Raw genomic sequence first — 19,050 nt, 5'->3', positions numbered from 1 at the left:
CTTCCAATAAATAATAAAAAAAGCAGCAGCCTGTGATTGGATATCTTCTACCATTGACTTGTTATCATCTTAAAATCCTTCTTTTACAATTTCCACAGTCATATCAGTAGTTCTGTACACTAATTTCTTGTGTTATTCCTCTATGCATATTTCATAATGCAATAGTGCATTCCAAAATGTATAGGGATTTACCTGTGTATTTAATACGTGTGAAACTGTCAGTACCTGAGCGATCTATCTGTTACCTAACCTAAAAGCAAAGGACACTGCCTGCACTATATTTTATGTCTAATCGTAGAGTAGTGCATAAAATGGCTTTATGTACTGGATAATAATAATTATTTCCATTTTGCCTCTGTTTTGTCTTGAGCAGGACACAGATGACACCGGAAAAGGAGAAGAGGAGGAACCTGATGCTGCCATTGCCCAAGATTCAGATGTTTTTACTGAGAAAAGCCTGGCCTCGTCCCCTGAGGTGCCTCACCTTTCTTGTTTAGCCATCATCTTAATCTATTATTTACATTTGGAAATGCACAGAATATTCATTTCTAGAGAAAATAGAATGTGTGAAAGATTCCGTATATACACACACATCTCTTTCACCGACTTTTCCTGTACGATTCTTGCTGGCTGACTACACTGCCTAATTCTACATTTAACTACAGTTAGTTGTGTTGCTTTCTCAGATAGCCGACAGTTAACAATTTTTTTAAGTTACTGTATAGGTGATCATTGTATTCTGGGATAATTACTTCAGATTAACTACCTGAACATTACACATGAACAGTGTATGATAATGTTTTGTCAAAACAAATCAGTAGGTAATTATGGTACAGTATTGTGCATGATACTACTGCATATTCAGGTTGTTTTTTTTGAAAGTCAATATTTTAAGTACACCTGTTGCCTACGCATACAGTGGATGCAGAGAGTGTGTGAAGGTTGAACAGGCTTATTAATACAGGAACTAGCTGAGGCGTGACCAATATTCAGGAGGTATGGCCTTAAGGCCCCTCCACACTACACGATATTGTTAACAATTTTTCTGATTCCGATGCATCGGAACGACAAATCGTTAATATCGTGCAGTGTGTATGCACTATATCATGTAGTGCGCGCTCCCATGGGGTCGTCAGCCGCATCACATGATCTTTTGTACATGCAGTAAAATCAGGTGATACGGCAGACGATCCCATGCAAGCACTATGTGCCGGGGGCCTGCATTGCGGACAGTCGGGCACCGGACCGTCCGATATGTTGGCCCGTTGACAGGGGGGTCGCTGGTCGGATCGCTGGGTACACACGTCGTTAAGTGTGTACCCAGCTTTAGACTGCATTCTTTTGTATCAATATGGTTGCCTTTCATTGTGTGTAACAAATACCTTGAATATGCAGATTGGAGTAGTGACATACAGGTTAATCCTGTATATATTTGGTCAAGCAGCATGAATGTACTGAGGATTTTTTGCTGATGTACTGTAGATATTCCATATTGGTAGTATAAGGCTATATTGTCCCTTACCACCACCCACAAAAACATTGAGCTATAAATGTAATTGCATTTTATTTGTACCAACAAAAACAACATACAGTATGTGATTAGTAAAATGTATTACTCACTAAAAACCAGAGCTGTAACTAGACTTTTTGGTGCCCTGTGCCAGAAAGAGCATTGGCGCCCCCTCATTTTTCAAAGGGACATAATGCACCCAAAAAAGGGCCATGGCTTAATGGGGAAGGGTCAGGGAAGAGATAGGGGAGGGCAGGACATGCTGGGGATGAAATAAGAGGAAGCTACAAGCAAGAATGATAATAAACAGAAATTTGACAGGCCCAAACAGCGCCCCCTGACCTGTGGTGCCCTGTGCGATGGCACCGGCCGCACTACCCTAGCTACGGTCTTGCTAAAAACCATTTATTTTTCTAGAAGTGGTCTATAGCAAAATAGAACACATCAACTTTTTCCATTTGACAAGGATAAAAAACACATAGTTATCTCTGTTTAAAATGAGAGATCCTGCAATTCTGTGAGAATCTTTCTGGATCTCCAGATAATTATTACAGTTTGGGAGATACCATTGTTACGTGTAGATTTGTGGTACATGTGAAATTGCTGAAACCAAATTTTTAATTGTCCTCTAAACTTTTCCCAAATTTTACGACTAAACCCCTTCTTAATTTATTGTTCGAGCCGGCGACTGCAATCGCAGAGGCTACGCAGACCCATCGCGAGTGATTGACAGGAAGTGGTGCTTTTTGTGGGTGGTGACGGGGGGGTGTTCGGGTGAATGCAGGCGTGCCAGTGCATTTGTATGCCGTTTTAGGGGCGTGCATAAATGATCCACTGCAAAGCCATACGCAGTGTGAGGTCTCATAGTGTGCGTGGCTGTTTACAATTCCTGAGTAAGGTCAGGGCTTGTGCAAGTGTGCGTATGGGTCCGATGGTACTCTATTGTACTGATGGCTTCTAGTGTTCACTCTAGCTCCGGCGCGAGGCAGGGTGCCGGAGCTAGAGAGGGCACGTTTGTGCGCGCGCCTCAGGCCCGCGCGCGTCCGAGAAGGGGGCGTGGTCATCGAAAAGGGGGCATGTCTATAAGACGCGTCCTCTTTTCGTAAGTCTTGGGGGCGTGCCCGGCACTTACGGACACGCCGGGCAGCCCCCAAGCCCTGCAGACAGGGAGAATAGATGCCGGGCGCCCGGCGTCTATTCTCCGGCGGTGACCGGGTCACCGCACATTTCTTCACCCGCGGGACACTGCGACCCGCGGGTGAAGACAGTTCCCGCAGGCTGTTAGGGCAGGGCGCTTTTTGCCTTCCAGAAAGAGGGCAGGGCGCAGCGCCCCGCTAAAACAGCCTAGCGGGAACGCTAGGCTTCTCTATTCTGCTAAGTATTACAGATGTGCGTATTGTAAAGTGGGCGTCCTTATGTGGTGCTGAGATTGCATTGCAATCGCAGTGGTTTGGCTTGCTATCGCAGTTGAACTGCGTGCATACACAGTATTGCGATCCATAGTGAATCAGGCCCTCAGCTTTGATCGCAATTGCTAATATTCACGCAATCGGCCGAATGTTTCGCACTGCGCATTCGTAAACATCGCATTGCGCGTGTCTGAACCAGCCGCTGTGATCGTAACTGCAATTGCAGGGGCTACGCAGACCCATCGCAGAGTGATTGACAGGAAGTTCCGTTTGTGGGTGGTGACGGGGCTGGTGGTTGGCAGAACACAGGCGTGCCAGTGCGGTCGTACGCCGTTTCATGGGCGTGCATAAATTATCCACTGCAAAGCCATACATAGCGTGCGTGGCTGTTAGCAATTCCTGAGTAAGGTCAGGGCTTGTGCCAATGTGCGTATTGGTCCGATGGTACTTGATTGTACCGATGGTTTCGCTATTCTGCTAAGTACTACGGATGTGAGTATGGTAAAGTGGGCGTCCTTATGTGGTGCTGAGATTGCAATCGCAGTGGCTTGGATTGCTATCTCAGTTGAACTGCGTCCGTACGCAGTATTGAGATCCGTAGTGAATCAGGCCCTGTAGTTGATCTAAAATTTGGATTAAAGGATAACTCAAGTGATAAATAACCTATTTTTATTACACTAGAACTTTGCTTTGACTGGAAACTGAGGGCCTGATTCAGCAGTGCACGCAAGAGCACTGCTGATCGCAGATTCCCAATTATCAGGAATTTGCGAGTGCGCAGGACCCATTCTGCAAGAATAGATCCTGCATAGACACACGCAGACCCTTGATTGCCTCTGCCTGATTGACAGGCACAGGCATTTAAGGGGCGGTGCGGGGGCAACCAGTGTTCCCGGAACGGGGGCGTGTCCACCCCGTTTCCGTGAGTGGCCAGTCCAGGATCTGCGTTGATTAACGCAGTGTCCTGGGCTCGCAAGCTGGCCAGCCTGAGTAAGCACCTCCCGCTGCTTACATCTCCTGCTGCATTTGCATTATTGCAAGGATCGCAATTGCAAAGCTGCCTGTGTGCAGCTTTGCAATTGCGATCCTTGCTGAATCAGGCCCTGAGTTTCTTGGTTCCCACTAGACTTGTTTCAAGCTCAAGCTGGAAAAGGAGAGTACCGTGTGGCATAGATCCACAGGAGATCCCATATGCACAAACTTTTTTGGTCCTAATACTATATTCAATTAAAGTTCTCATTTGAAGAGGCCACAATAAAAAACTTGCTTAAACATGTAAACATATACAATATGTAGAATTTACAAAAAGAAAAGTGGAACCTCTTGGTAGCTAGGCCATACTTCAGTTTATGCTATACTGTACCTCTCAATGTTGTTAATGTTGTTAAAAAGTCTCCATCAGGGTTGAGACCATCACATATAGTGGATGTAATCACGTCAAATAGGTAGCCAACCACGCCTCTCCCCAAAAACACATTTGGCCTCCCTCACTTCTGTAGTGACAAATTGCCCACCGTCACATCCAGTGGCGGCTCCAGTGGTGGGGCTGCAGTCCAAAATACAAATAGGGGAACCACACCAACTGCCCTTCCTTCCGCTGTCTAACATCGCCAGTCGAGACTCACTGGCAGTTGGTGTGGCTACCCTATAGGAATTTTGGACTTCGCTGCAGCCTCACCTCTGGAGCCGCCACTGGTCACATCTATAAACATTTCTCTGTTTCACCTCTGTAGCAACATCCTCCTTCCAACTCTATACTACTACATTCCTCCTCTCACCCCTCCTCTGACACATTTTTTTCTGTCACATCTAAATTAACACATTCCCCCTCTTCCCTCCTCTGACACATTTTCTTCCGTCACATCTATAGTATCACATTTCCCCTCTCACCCCTCCCCTGACAGACATTTACCTTCGTCACATCTATAGTAACACATTACTCCTCTCACCTGACACACATTTTCCTCCATCACATATATAGTAACACATTCCCACACTCACCACATCCCCTTACACATTTTCAACCATCACATCTATAGTACCACATTCTCCCTCTCACCCCACTCGTGACACACATTTTCCGCCATCGCACCTATAGTACCACATTCCCCCTCTCACCCCTCCCCTGACACACATTTTCCGCCATCGCATCTATAGTAACACATTCCCCGTCTCACCCCGTCCCGACACATTTTCCCCCATCACGTCTATAGTAACACATTCCCCCTCTCACCCCACCCCTGACAAACATTTTCCTCCATCGCATCTATAGTAACACATTCACCCTCTCACCACCTCCCCTGACACATTTTCCGCCATCACATCTATAGTAACAAATTCCCCCACTCACCCCCTCCCCTGACACACATTTTCCGCCATCGCATCTATAGTAACACATTCCCCCTCTCTCCCCTCCCCTGACACGCATTTTCCTCCGTCACGTCTATAGTACCACATTCCCCCACTCACCCCCTCCCCTGACACATTTTCCACATTCACATCTATAGTAACACATTCCCCCACTCACCCCCTCCCCTGACACATTTTCCACCATCACGTCTATAGTAACACATTCCCCCTCTCACCCCACCCCTGACACACATTTTCCTCCATGACATCTATAGTACCACATTCTCCCTCTCACCCTTCCCCTGACACACTTTTTCCTCCAACACATCTATAGTAACACATTCCCCCATTCACAATATCCTGACACACTTTTCCTCCATCACATCTACAGTAACACATTTCCCCACTCATCCTCACCTCACCTGATACACATTTTCCTCCATTACGTCTATAGTAACACTTTCCCACCTCTCATCCTCCACTGACCCTTATTTTCCTCCATCACATCTATAGTAACATATCCCGCCACTCACCCTCCCGACACACATTTTCCTCAATCACGTCTATAATAACACACTCCACCACTCACCTTCCAAATACACACGTTTGTGCCTGCTCCCCCCCCACGCACACACACACACACATAAACTTAGTAGTAACACGTTCTTCTTTGTCACATCTGTAAAAATACATTCCTCTGCAGCAACACATTTTACCCATTAACTCTTAAGTACATCCCACCCCATGACTTCTGTAATTACACAATCCACACATCTCTACCCATCACCTCTGTAGTAACACATTCTATCCATTCACCTCCATAGTAATACACTCTACCCATCACCACTGAAGTAACACATCCCACCCCATGACTTCTGTAATTACACATTCCACACATCACCTCTGTAGCAACACATTCCTCACAGCACTTTTGTAAAAATGCTGCCCCCTGTAGCAACACATTCCCCTCCATCCCCTCTTTAGCAACACATTGCCCTCTCTCACCTCTGTAGCAACACAGTCCACTCATTATCTCTGTAACAAAGCATTCCCATGCATGTTTTTATCTTCCTGCTGAGACTTCGGCTGTATAGGACAGTCTATTAGCGATCAGAGAGATGCTCATTCATTCTGATTTGCTGCCAGACTGAGCTTATTGATGATTGCCAGGTCTCATTGCAGCTACAGTGAGACCAGGTACAATGCAGAACAGATATAGGGTACTCAAGATGCTGGGACACAAATATTGCACTAGGATTTCTTTCCTAAGTGCACCAGTGCTGTAAGGTAAATAAAACATAGTTGTTTTTTCTTCTATCAGTGAATTCCACCCAAAATTACATTGACATTTTTATTTTATGGTGTGTTTATAGTTTGTTTATAATTGAGACCCTTTAAGGGACAGAGCAATGTTGTCATTAATTATCTATCAGTGCAGGGTGTCTACTACCAATACGTAGATACTCTGTATCTTTAAAGTGTTGTTTATCTATTATAAGTGTATAGAGACTTATGCAGAGTGCTTATCATATGCATTGTAAGTTATACTTCGATAATATCATAAGAAGCATTCTCTGTGCAGTGTAATTATCATACAGTGTATACAAATCTTGCTTTCAAAGCATCTCCATTTCAGAAAGACAAGAGAGATTTAATATAATGTCCATTCTTACTCTTACTGTACATCTGCGGCTAATCCATCTTGCTCTGGTTACCATGCAGGGCATGGAGCATTGGGTTTTTATAGAGAGGACAGACGAAAACTCTTATGCAACTTTTGAAGAAGTGCCAAATCACCAGACTGTCCAGTTTTCTGGACGTAATTTGTCCCCCACAAAGGAAGATCACCTCCAAAAAGACCAGCTTCACAGTGATAGGGAGGAAGGAGAAATTGTGGACCCAACAGAAGAGAGAGGGAGTGAGAAAGCAGTGGCAGTGACAAAAGGAATGGAGAGAAGAATCAGGTTAACACAGAGGGAGGAACGCCTGGTGATGGTGACCAGTGAATGGGATAAGGTGGAAAACCGAGCAAGGACAGCGCCAGATGGTGCACCTGCTGAGGACAACAGAGAGTGGGCAGTCAAGTTGGAGAATGTAAAACAAGGCCATGCCCGGAGCAAGGGAGAAGCATCAGATCTAAGAGTACTAAAGGAAATAGATGAAGAAGAGCTCTCCATGAAGAGGATAGGGAGAGGAGTGGTGGCATTTGAATCAACAGAAAGGTCTCATGACATGAGCAGAACCTTTGTAGAGTTTGGGGAGAGCAGGCGTGTCATTGTGTGTGAAGAAGAAGAAGCTGAAGACAGTGCTGATGATACAGAAGGTGAGTGGCACAATGAGGTCCAGTGGGATGAGCAACAGAAGCCTTTAATATGGTGTGAGAGTTCAGGATACCAACAGCTTGGTAAAGAAGAAAACGCAGAGGATATGGACATCGCTGCTTCATCCAATCGAAAACTTGAGTTAACGCATACTGTTATATATAATGACCGAAAAGATGAGAGCCAGCGAGATGAAACAACGCAGAAAATGTTAAGGGAATATGTCACAACTGATATTCTGATGCCAGATGACCACATTGAAGAAATGATAGAGGAAGACCAAACAGCAGACACAGATAGTAATGAAGAGGCTGGAGCTTCTAGACTGCCAAGTGTACCACTGTCTTCAAGTGTACAAATGACAACTGAAAGGGGTGCAGAGGATTTACCATTGGAAGATTGGGGTCCACCAGTGCTTCATTTTATGCTGCCAACAATTATACCATTACCAGTGACCGTTCCCAGGGAGCAGCGTGGTCATCAAGAGTTAGCTGCAGATAGTAATCAGACTGACCGAATCCTTCTCCAACCAAATCCGAGATATCATGCTGCCCCTTATCAAGATGAAAATACCAGTCCAGCTGAATCCACAACTGACACTCCTGGGGACCTGTCTTCTCCAGATTCTGGATGTGAAATAACACTCACAGATGTGGTGGTAACTGTGCCAAGTCCTGATCAGCATGTTTGTAAGGGGGGAGGGAAAATGGCACCAAATCTGCTTTGCGGTGGCGTGTTGTGGTTTGGCTAGCACGCCAGGCCACTGTATGTGTATACGGAGGGGCATGGTGTCATAATGGGATCTGTCTGCCTGTCTGTGCCAATCCTCTCCCACCATCTGCTTCACGCTGGAGTACAGTCTGGCTTAAAATACCCCGTCCCCAAATATCAGCCCGAAACGCATGGAAGCAAAAGAGGAGACGGGAGGGAGAGCTGGAGGAGGGCTAAAGAGAGAGGTACAGCCTCACCCTCTTCTTAACTAAACTGGTAGCACCACTAAAATACATCTCCCCCTCTCCAGGAATCAGTCGCTTTCAATGACATTACAGTGATTCATTGGCTCCTACAGCTATTTCTTATTCGTCTGGGAAAATCCATGCTTGGCAGGTATTCTGCAGCTCATACCCCATGTTAAATACATGAGTGGATTGAAAAGCTTTGTGTTTTGCTCCTGGAAAAGAAGGGGTTACTAATCTCCATCCCACCTCCTCCCTACTCACTGCACTGAGGCTGCTGATTTCTTGCTTTTGTGATGCACATCTGGACACTGATTCACTGGGCTGCATTAAGCCTGGGAATAACATGTACTATGTTTTTAAAAGCCTCAGTGGCATAATGGCCAACTTGATCCACATGGAGAATGACATGATTGTGTTGTCAACTACTCTCTCTCTTTATTATGTTCATTCACTTATGTTAATATTTTTTTTTCTTTTCCCGCCTCATTTTACCCTCTTTCACCTTTATCTCTTCCCATTCTTTCCTTGCCTTTCCTGTCCAGCTGTGGACAAAATAACAAAATACACTGTCCAATGTGGAACTTTGGCATTCATTTAATACAGCTTAGTGAATCTGGGTCCATTCTGGCCTCGCTTTGATGCTGTACTGCACAGCATCAGTCTCATGCATCGTGCTGCAGGTCTTGCTGTCTGCCCCTTGGGAATCTTTTACTCTAACCCTTCTTTCCTACTCTAGAGTCAACCTCTTGAACCAACATCCTGGGAGGAAAGGGACATCCCATCTGCCCTCAGAGATGTCTCCCTGCCGGACCAGGGTTATAGGAAAACCGGGATTGTCCTTTTTCAGGTCAGGGCCATATCCTGCCCTGATTCTGCTCACACAAGGCCATTCACTGACTTGGTGGGATGTAGTGCAGTCTATGTCTGTATAAATCTACAACATGATCTATCAAATTACTATGAATATGAATACACTTCAATCATTACTTTACATATTTTTAAACATAGGTATATAAAACATGCATAGAAAATTCATTTAATAAAAAGGTCTCATATTTATCCCTCTATCTTGTCTACTGAAATAAATGATACAAGGTCAACTCCATGCTGGGGAACATTAGCATGTGGCTACTGAGTATAAGATTCCAAATATAGACTGTAATTATGTTTTATAATCCTCATGTGACACAGTAGGCAAGTGGTTATCTGCTGATCATGTTTTACACTCTTCCATGGACAAGACATCAAATGTACATAAGAGAAAAAAGTCACTGTAGTGGAAAAGATATTCATGTTGACCAGTGTCCAATAAAACCAGTAGATGTTCTGTTGTAGTTGGATATGTGTTTGTCAGATGACTTGTCTACATTAAAAAAATATGGTGGATTTTCCTTGCTTCTAGCCCTATGTATGAAATATTATTCCAAATTGTTTTGGAAGGGCAATGTCACGAATCCTTCTGAACTCAACATGTCATCCACCTCTTTCAAGTTTGTCTCATTATGACTTTCTCCTATCATGGCTTTTTGAATTCTCTTAGAGAGTGAACAGCAGGGAGGCAGAGGAAGGACGGACAGCAGGCGAGGAGGAGCAAAGTGCTGGGCTTCTAAAAGAAAACCAACTGAGCATTGAGAGAAAGTGCTCAAGCATAACAGTCAGCTCTACATCCAGCCTAGAAGCAGAGGTGGATTTTACTGTCATTGGAGATTACCACTCCAACGTAGGCTTCGAAGACTTCACCCGCAGTCTACCCGAGTTGCACAGAGACCAGGGTGATGGGGACGGGGGCACACCTGAAAATAATCCTGTAACAGCTCCCCAGGATGCAAAGGATGACGACAAGCCAGAGGAGGAGACAACGGAGGTAGAGACAGTTACAGCATGGGAATGAACATCCACGCGTGACACGTACCCTTATCCATGTTGTAATTCTGTTGTAATTATGTGCCATATTAAATTGGCTGCACAGTGCATCACTGAAAGTTTTAGCTGCATTGAAGGTGCTGGAAAATGCATGTTATAGTCATATATAATGTATATATGAACATCTGCACATGTTTTATCCACTGTTATGTTTGCTTGTATAATATTCCAAGCTTCTGACCTCACACTGCATGTCACTATGTCATATGTAACTACTGTTATGCATGTTAACAACCATTGTGTTTGGCGATTACTGTGCATAATGTCATGTGTCTGCCGCATTCCATCAAGAGTATTTCTAGCATGTGAAAGTACATTGTATTTTTGTCATCATGGTATTGAATGTTATGTATTCATCCTGTGCACGTTTTCAATAGTCATTGCTATATGTGTCCTTAAAACTTGTATATGTTCATAAAGTGTTTTCCACGTATCCTGTGCCTTGCACACATAAATAGTCACTGTAAGCTGTATTTCTGGTAACCATTTTCCATCCTTACAGCCACAGCTGAAGACCGTGCAGAAAGAGGTCATCACTAGTGTCAGTGCAGCAAGCAGGACGGATGGAGAAAACATTACACAAATACAAATCACTACAACGCAAACCACTCAGGTAACAACATTCTAACCTGTCACATTATTAGTAAAACACGCAAGAAGCTTTTTATCTTCAGGCCGCAAAAATAGTATTACAGTATAGGAAAGAAAATTCATATTCTAGCATACCAAGTAGAAAATATAACATGCATTTATATATTTCTCATCAATAAATTACAAATTTATTTGATCTAGCACTATTACATGTTATTTATCACAATGTGTAATCACTGAAAAGGTTCTGTAAGTGGAAGGGGTATGCAGTCAGGAAGCCGACGGCCGCAATGCCGACCGCCGGCTTCCCAACTGTCAAATCCCGGCAAAGTACTAATGACAGGCGTTGAAATCCCGACACCCCAGCATACCGAACGAAGGTAAGCCGGGAGCGGACAGCCGCGGGGGGGGGAGGGGTAGGTTTTAGGGCTCCCAGGGGGACTTAGGGATAGGCACCCCTCTGGGAGGACTAGGGTGAGGCTAGGGGAAGGGGGGGGTTAGGGTTAGGCACCCCAGGGAGGAGGTTAGGGTTAGTCACCCCCTCCCTCGGAGACTTAGGTTTAGGCTGCGGGACGGGGGGTCTAGGTTTCGGCACTTAGAGTGGGGTTAGGGTTAGGCACCCCTAAAAGAGGTATTACATACTGATTCCGTGGAAGGAGCTGCAGGACTTACCCATACTAGAGTATCCTGCTCTTCAGTAGATAAAAGTAACATTGTACATTTGACTATACTTTGTAAAGTTCGGCAGTGCAAGGTCTATACTGAGATAATATGATGCTTTTGGGAGGAGGTGGGGAAGGAACTAAGGGCCTGATTCAGAGATGGACATTATTGCGCAGCCGCAGGGAAGCGGTTGTGCAACACCATCCAGCTAATATTCTAATGTAACAGTAGGTGTCTGCAGGAAATAGACATGACATGCATGCATCTGCAATCCGAGTGCAACGTCCATAGATGCTGCCTCGGATCCAATGTTCACACTGGTTGCTGCTTTGACCAGGGTGCGTAAGCTGATACTTGCTCAGCCTGGCCATCGGAACTGGACAGCCGGAGACAGGAAGTCTGTGTCCCTTTTTTTACTAGGGATGTAAAAGGACATGTTCCAAGTCTCTTTTGCTCCTCGGCATTGACAGATTATTTATAAATGTAATTTAATGTTTTCTGGCATGCAGATACCTCTGCTCTATCTTTATGCAGGCAGTCCCATGATGATTTCTATGGGACTCCCTAATTGCCCCAACATGGAAGTTCTGCTTCCGAAATGAGGAACATAGACTATTGGTGCGTACACACTGGGCGATTAAAGTGGACGACTGAACGATAACGATATCGTTATCGTTCAGTCGTCCACTTTATCGTCCATGTTTAACACAAAAAAGATGAACGATGACGACGACGCGCGTTCCCGCGGGTCGTTCGTCATCCTCGTTCATCGGGCTGACATGCAGGCCAACCTGACGACCTCGTCAGGTTGCTGCATGTCAGGGAATGGGTGAGAGAGCCCGGCGCTGAACGATATCGCTAATGATATCGTTCAGCGGCTGTGCTCAATGTCATGAACGACATTGAGCACAGCCTGCCGGGGACACACTAGACGATATCGCTCAGGGAGCATATCGTCTAGTGTGTATGCACCTTATGTTTTACAGATTACGCATCTGGGAGCTGACATCAAATACCCAGCTCATCAGATTGTATATCTGTGTTGAGCTTTTGTTAAAGCAGCGTGGAGTTGTGCAAGAAGCATAAATAGTTGGGCAACAACTTCATTTTAAATAGAATAAATCACCCAACAGGGAGAGTGATGTCCAAGCCTTAGCGAGGGCATCAAACTGAGCATAATGCTAGCAAATGTTCCAGGTATAGAAAGTCCAAAGGATCCATATGCCAAGATATTTTTGTCTTGGCACTTTAATAGTGGCTAGTAGGACTAGGGAGGCAGACCAGGGTCAAGCAGGAGCAGAAAGATATTTTATCCTGTCAACAGCATTGGTGTAAAGATGTCCCTGCCTATTTATTATTATTTATAAACAGATATTTATATAGCACCAGCATATTCCGTAGTGCAGGGCTCAACAAATCCCGGTCGCCATGGCGACCAAGTTTTCAGACCTGGCGACTGGATTTTGCAAAGCCGTGCTGGGATCAAGTGGCTGATCCCAGCATCGGTACAGCTGCAGGGGCAGGCAAAGGAGATGTGTCTCCTGCCGCACACATCCCTGGCCGGCACTGGGATGCTGTTTCTGCTCCCAGCGCCAGGTAAACAGAAGCGACTGGTACCGGGTGAAGGGACTGCCAGGTCCCTTCCACCAGCGCCAGCGGTAAAGTGGCGGCGGGCAGGACTTGGCTCCGTAGCCCGTCACCCGGTAGCCTTGATACAGTGGCGGGTGCTTGGCTCTGGCCGCGAGCCATCCAGCAGCCAATAGGAGGCAGACGCAATGAGCCAATCACGGCTCGCTGTGTCATAGCCCCGCCCACTCACGGCGTCTTGTATTAGACGCCGCTGAGAGGGATAGAGCAGTTTGCGCGGAGGGGGAGGAGACAAGACCTCCCAAAGAAGAGAGAAGTGTTGCGGTGGCCGCGGAAGAGGCCAGAAGACGCCGTGAACAAAAGAGAAGACAGGAGGCGCCGGCTGAAAGAAGAAAATAAGAGGCGGCGCTGCTGGCCCGCAGAAGAATGCGGCTGAGGACCGGAGAGGAAAGCGGGGATGGCAGGTAGGCCCTCTGTGAGGCCTACTATTAATCCCTCCCTAGACCACCAGTGTTGTCGGACACTAGGCCCGTGGGGTAAATCAGGCAATAGGCCTGTATGCATATAGGCAGGCACAAGGCCCGAACTACATAGGGGGCATTAGGCCCAATATAAGTTATCTGCCCCCCAAAATAGGTGTGAGTGACCTGGGCGTTAGACCCAGGTCACTAAAAGGCAAATAGGTGCTCCACCCCAAGCATGTGGGGTAGTGTATGCAAGGTTTTGGTTTGGGACGATGGTCTGACTCCTATATTTTTAAGCTGGCGACTAGATTTTAGAAGTATTTGTCGAGCCCTGAAGTAGTGCTTTACAATTGAGAGCAAAACAGTGATAAATCTAGCCTGGATAAACAGAGAGAGAGTTAAGAGGACCCTGCTCGCATAACTTACCACTCTATTCTTTCATAAAAGGACACAGAATAAAATAAATACACTTGTTGATTTAGTTTTTTTACATGAATACAAAGAAATATATACAATTTCTGAGCTAAGTTTTTAATGATGCTTTTAGTTTTTTTTTTGTTTATTTTCAAACAAATCTGTTTTTTGTTTTTTTTTTGCCAGGTGGATGGGAAGAACGATATCGTCAGCAGCCAAACTGCATCCTCTCATACTGTAACTCCAGAGCAGGTGTGATTCCTCTCTGCCCAGATCCGCTGCCATAGGGGTTCCACCACTTATACATACATATTAATCTATGTTCTCCCAGTGGGCAGAACATAGTATACTGAAGTAGTATACTCCATTCCATCTACACCCACGCAGGCAGTACATTCGTTTTTTTAGGTGGAGAATTAATTTAAAGTCTTAAGATAATTAGAAATCATCCACCTACAAAATGTAACTGTGTGCAATATATCAAAGCATTTATTGTAATTGTAACTGCAACTTTAATTCAGCACAACAGTCAATTCATTTTTAGCATGTATAGTTTATGCTCGATTTTTCACCCATGCACCTAGATGGTCTCCTCATAAATGAAGGAGCAGGCCTAGTCTCCACTGCTCCGCAGCTAATGATTGTGGGTATAATTACATTACCTGTTTTACATGTTGGATGTTAGATCACCTATATTAGATGCAGGGTGCACTTTCCAATATGATATGAAGTATCCTGTAAAAATGTTGCCTGCAGTCATTGTTGTGCTGTATTTCAGGCTGAGGAGAGTGCGACATACACAGCGGCTGAAGAGCCACCACATGCGGCATCATCTGGCGAGAGCACCCAGCCGCTACAAGCTGATGTATCTCGCACCCAACACGTGAGTTTTAAAATCTACCTATCTGTTCATCTAAAGTGTCTCAACTAGGTTTAGCAGACACCTGACAGTTTGTTTTGCACTTTGTAAGTCAAATGAGAAGTTTTGAGAAAATAAAATATTTTACTTTTTCCTCAGGTTTCCTACACTGCAAATATCACCCATGCCGCCACATCAGAAACATTGTCCTCCTCCACAACTACTCATGTGACCAAGGTGACGAAGCTTCAGTCAATATACTATGAAAAGGAATTAGTAAATCATTTTTAATGTAGGATATAATGCAAGGTTTAGACTGTACGTTATAAGCTATGATGACAGAAGGTAAGAAATGACAATGTGACTACATATCAAGTCATCTTACGTTGTCTATATTCACTTATGCAACCACTTGTTGTACTATGTGGTGTATCTTTATCGTACATTCAGTGGTGTATCTGTAATAGGTGCAGGATATGTGGTACATATGGGCCCCTAGTTCCCACCAAACACCCTGCACCCATACACTACACTCACCTCTCCGGAGCCTGGCGTTGTGCATTAAGAATACAAAACTGTAACAGATATAATGGCGCTTAAAAAAGTCATATGTACTCCCCTGTTAATAAGGACCACTTTCTTCCATGAAGTATTTCAAATGTAACATGTAAAGAGAAGAAATAAAACAAAAAACAATCGTGTAATCCTGTTTGGTAAGTATACAGTATAAATACAATAAGTCCCTTTTAAATATACTCCCAAACACTTCACCATGTAAATGGAGATAAAGATTAATGGGGATGCCCCCTATACATCAAACTCACAGCCATCAACTTGTGTTCAAATATATAGCAGTATCTTTAATGTGATGTCGTGGACCGCCACCTTATATATTAAATAATTCGGGGTTGCCCCCTATACATGTCTTGAGTAACTGCACCAGACCACTTTTTTATTCCAAAGGACTCAGGGGCTGATGCGCGCAAGCGGGTCGATGTCTGCCCCCTGTGCATGCGCCGCCTCTGGCGTGCGCATACACCAGACCCGGCCAGCGACGGGCGCTCCGTCGCTACGGGTCTCGCACCCAAGCGGGGTGGCTGTCGATTGTGATTGACAGCTCGCCCTGTTTTGGTGGCGGGCAGGGGGGGTGGCTGGACAAACAGAGGGAACGCCTTCCGTTTGTGGGTGGTCCTACTGACATCACTAGTGAGTAAGTCCACTGGGGCTTGTGATGGATGACACCCTACCACAAGGGTCTCGTCGTAAGCCCGATGGTCGCGACCATCACCTGGTCACCCACAGCTTAGCGAGCGGCCAGGAGGCCGGCACCAAAAAAAAAAAAAAAAAGCCGCCCTGATTCAGAGCCATCGATCAACATCGACAGCCGCCCCTTTTGGATGCGAGCGCCGGAGCGAGTGATTTCTCGCTCGCTCCGGGTCTCGCGCGTGTGCACTGCCCGGCCTTCGACCCACTTGCGAGCGCTGTGCGGTGGGGGAACCTCGACCCGCTGTGTGCTCGCGAGCGGGTCTGAATCAGGCCCTCAGTCCACAGTTTATCCAAAAAGGTGTCTTGAAAAAGACCCCTTAGGAGGGCAGAATTACATCGGTGGGGATACTTGGCTCCATGTGGAGTACCTACTTACTGAAAAGAGGGACGTTTTTAGGACATTTTGGGATCCCTAACATCTATCTGTCCTGTGGAAAACCGCCTCCTATTGTTGGGTAGGAAATTTTATTCTTTTTTTTCTGGAATTGATGGAAGTGCAATTAAAAGGTTTTTAATACATAATCTATTCTGTTTTGCATTAATAAACTCCGGGCTGAAAGATGAATCCCCATGTTTGGATAACTCAAGGAGGATATATCAAGGGACTTAGGGCCTGATTCAGAGGCGCTCGCTGTTTGCGAGCGCTCGCTCTGAATCAGGCGGCGCATGCGCAGTGGGGGAACATCGACCCGCTTGCGAGCGCTGTACGCTCGCGAGCGGGTCTTAATCAGGCCTTATTGTATTTATACTGTATATTTACCAAACAGGATTACACGATTGTTTGTTGTTTTATTTCTTATCTTTACATGTTACAGTACATCTAAAATACTTAATGGAAGAAAGTGGTCCTCATTAACAGGGGATTACATCTGACTTTTTTAAGCGCCATTATATCTGTTACAGTTTTGTATTCTTTATGCATTTGTCTGAGTATTGATGAGACTCGTTTGTATCAGACTATATAGGCAGCTTTGATCTGCGCACTAGAAGATACCAATTTTTGTAAATTCGGCGTTGTGTATCGCTCGGTTTTCTGTTCTGAAAGGGTTTTGAACTCAGTGCCCTAATGCGCATGCGCACGACGGAGGGAGCTACCTGCTATGGGTGGTGCTGTCGCAATGGATCTCGCACCAAAGGGGGCGTGCTGTCGATGGTGACTAACAGCACGCCCCCTTTGGTGGGCGTGCCGGGAGCGTTGCTGCCCAGACGGAGGCGTTCCCATGGTGATGTCAGTGTCAGTGATGTCAGTGTCACTAGTGATGTCAGTGGGAGTGCTTTTGGCTCTGATAGAGCCAAAAGCACTCCTGGGTTTGTGGCAGCGAGACCCTACCGCAGGGTCTCGTCGCAAGACCATCTTTTTGGCCGCTCGCATAAGCTGTGGGTGGTCACCCACAGCTGTGCGAGCGGCCAGGAGGCCGCTCCATTTTTAGGTAGGAGGGCCCTGATTCAGAGCGAGCGCTCTGGTCAGAGCGTCCGGCTCTGAATCAGGCCCTCAGAGTTCAGAGATGTTAATACTCTCTGACAGCAGAAGCTGATGTGATTGTGTTGTGTGTTGTGATACTTTACTTCTGTAATTGTGTTATCTATTTACATTTTATTTGCCTTTCCCCTCTCCTTTGGTGTGACTTATTCCTCCAATTTCACCTCCACTCCACCTACTGTCCTTGTGTAGACGGTAAAAGGTGGATTCTCTGAGACCAGGATAGAGAAGAGGATAATTATTACTGGGGATGAGGATGTGGATCAAGAGCAGGTAATGCTACAATGTGTCACTTCACAATGCACAGAGCATAGTTATCATCCTCTAATTTGAATGAAAGCTGTTGGGCGTGTTCCTCTTGCCTTTTGCTCTTCTTGTTGCATTATCCTCATTACCAGTGGTCCTTCATTGTTTGCTCACCCATACGATGTGTAGAGGATCATTTGTAGCTGTTGTGCCTTCCAACTGCCACTCACCACTGCTTGCTGATTCTAGTTACAGTGAGTTTCCCTACCCTTCCCCTAGAGAAGTAGTTATCTTGTCAACAGCATTGTGTCGATAGGAGAGTGTAGGTATGTTGTAATGTTATCTATACCATTTTAACCATGTCGGCATTATAACTTTAAACATGATCATTATAATGCCTTAAATAACATTACAACCATGTCAGCAATCACCCATGTACATAATGCTGTCGACAGCATTACTGTCGACAAGCAATAAGTATCCTTTGCCCTGTACATGTCACTCCCTGTGTATGGTTTTATTGCAATGTTTTTATTCATTCTTAGTAGTCATGCAATTGTTTTCTGATTGCATTTATTATGTTTACTGTATCTGTTTTTATGTCTACCTTGTGTACAGCACGGAGCACATTTTGTGGTGCCTAGTAAATAAAAAATAATAATACCAAACGTCTGATTGTCAGAAGCTAGTGAAGAGCAGAGCACACCGCTCTACACTCCAGAACTTAAGTAGCTATTATAAATATAATGTTATGACTGCTACTTATCTCATTTTGTCTTACATTTGCCCAAACCTTCCTTGCACTCTAGGCTCTAGCCATGGCTATAAAGGAAGCAAAGTTGCAACACCCAGATATGCTGGTCACCAAGGCAGTGGTGTACTGTGAGACAGAGCCTTCCCCTGAGGAACCTGGAGAGAAAGAACAGGTAAGATCATGCCTATCAATGAGAAAGTCTAGTTCTTAATCTGTATAAAAAAAGATATTTGTTTCTCACTCTTCCTTTTGTCA

At 45.2% G+C, this 19,050-nt stretch overlaps 1 protein-coding gene across 14 annotated transcripts in view; it reads left to right on the top strand.

Annotated features, from left to right (window-relative positions):
- EPB41L1 (erythrocyte membrane protein band 4.1 like 1) overlaps nt 1-19,050 on the top strand; it is a 210,985-nt gene that overhangs the window by 187,523 nt on the left and 4,412 nt on the right. For 12 of the 14 annotated variants that reach the window (XM_088480592.1, XM_088480590.1, XM_088480587.1 and 9 more), the window contains 10 exons: nt 374-475; nt 6,991-8,247; nt 9,285-9,395; nt 10,089-10,412; nt 10,974-11,084; nt 14,377-14,442; nt 14,969-15,073; nt 15,209-15,286; nt 17,988-18,068; nt 18,851-18,967. In XM_088480592.1, the coding sequence (XP_088336718.1) occupies nt 374-475; nt 6,991-8,247; nt 9,285-9,395; nt 10,089-10,412; nt 10,974-11,084; nt 14,377-14,442; nt 14,969-15,073; nt 15,209-15,286; nt 17,988-18,068; nt 18,851-18,967 (2,352 nt within the window). The remainder of the gene's footprint in view (nt 1-373; nt 476-6,990; nt 8,248-9,284; nt 9,396-10,088; nt 10,413-10,973; nt 11,085-14,376; nt 14,443-14,968; nt 15,074-15,208; nt 15,287-17,987; nt 18,069-18,850; nt 18,968-19,050) is intronic. The other 2 variants (XM_088480596.1, XM_088480597.1) reach the window with 1 other exon arrangement.

This window comes from Taudactylus pleione, unplaced genomic scaffold (genome assembly GCF_031769625.1).
Source record: "Taudactylus pleione unplaced genomic scaffold, aTauple2 ptg000256l, whole genome shotgun sequence".
Taxonomy (NCBI): Eukaryota; Metazoa; Chordata; class Amphibia; order Anura; family Myobatrachidae; genus Taudactylus; species Taudactylus pleione.
This window is presented reverse-complemented; position numbering and strand designations above follow the sequence as displayed.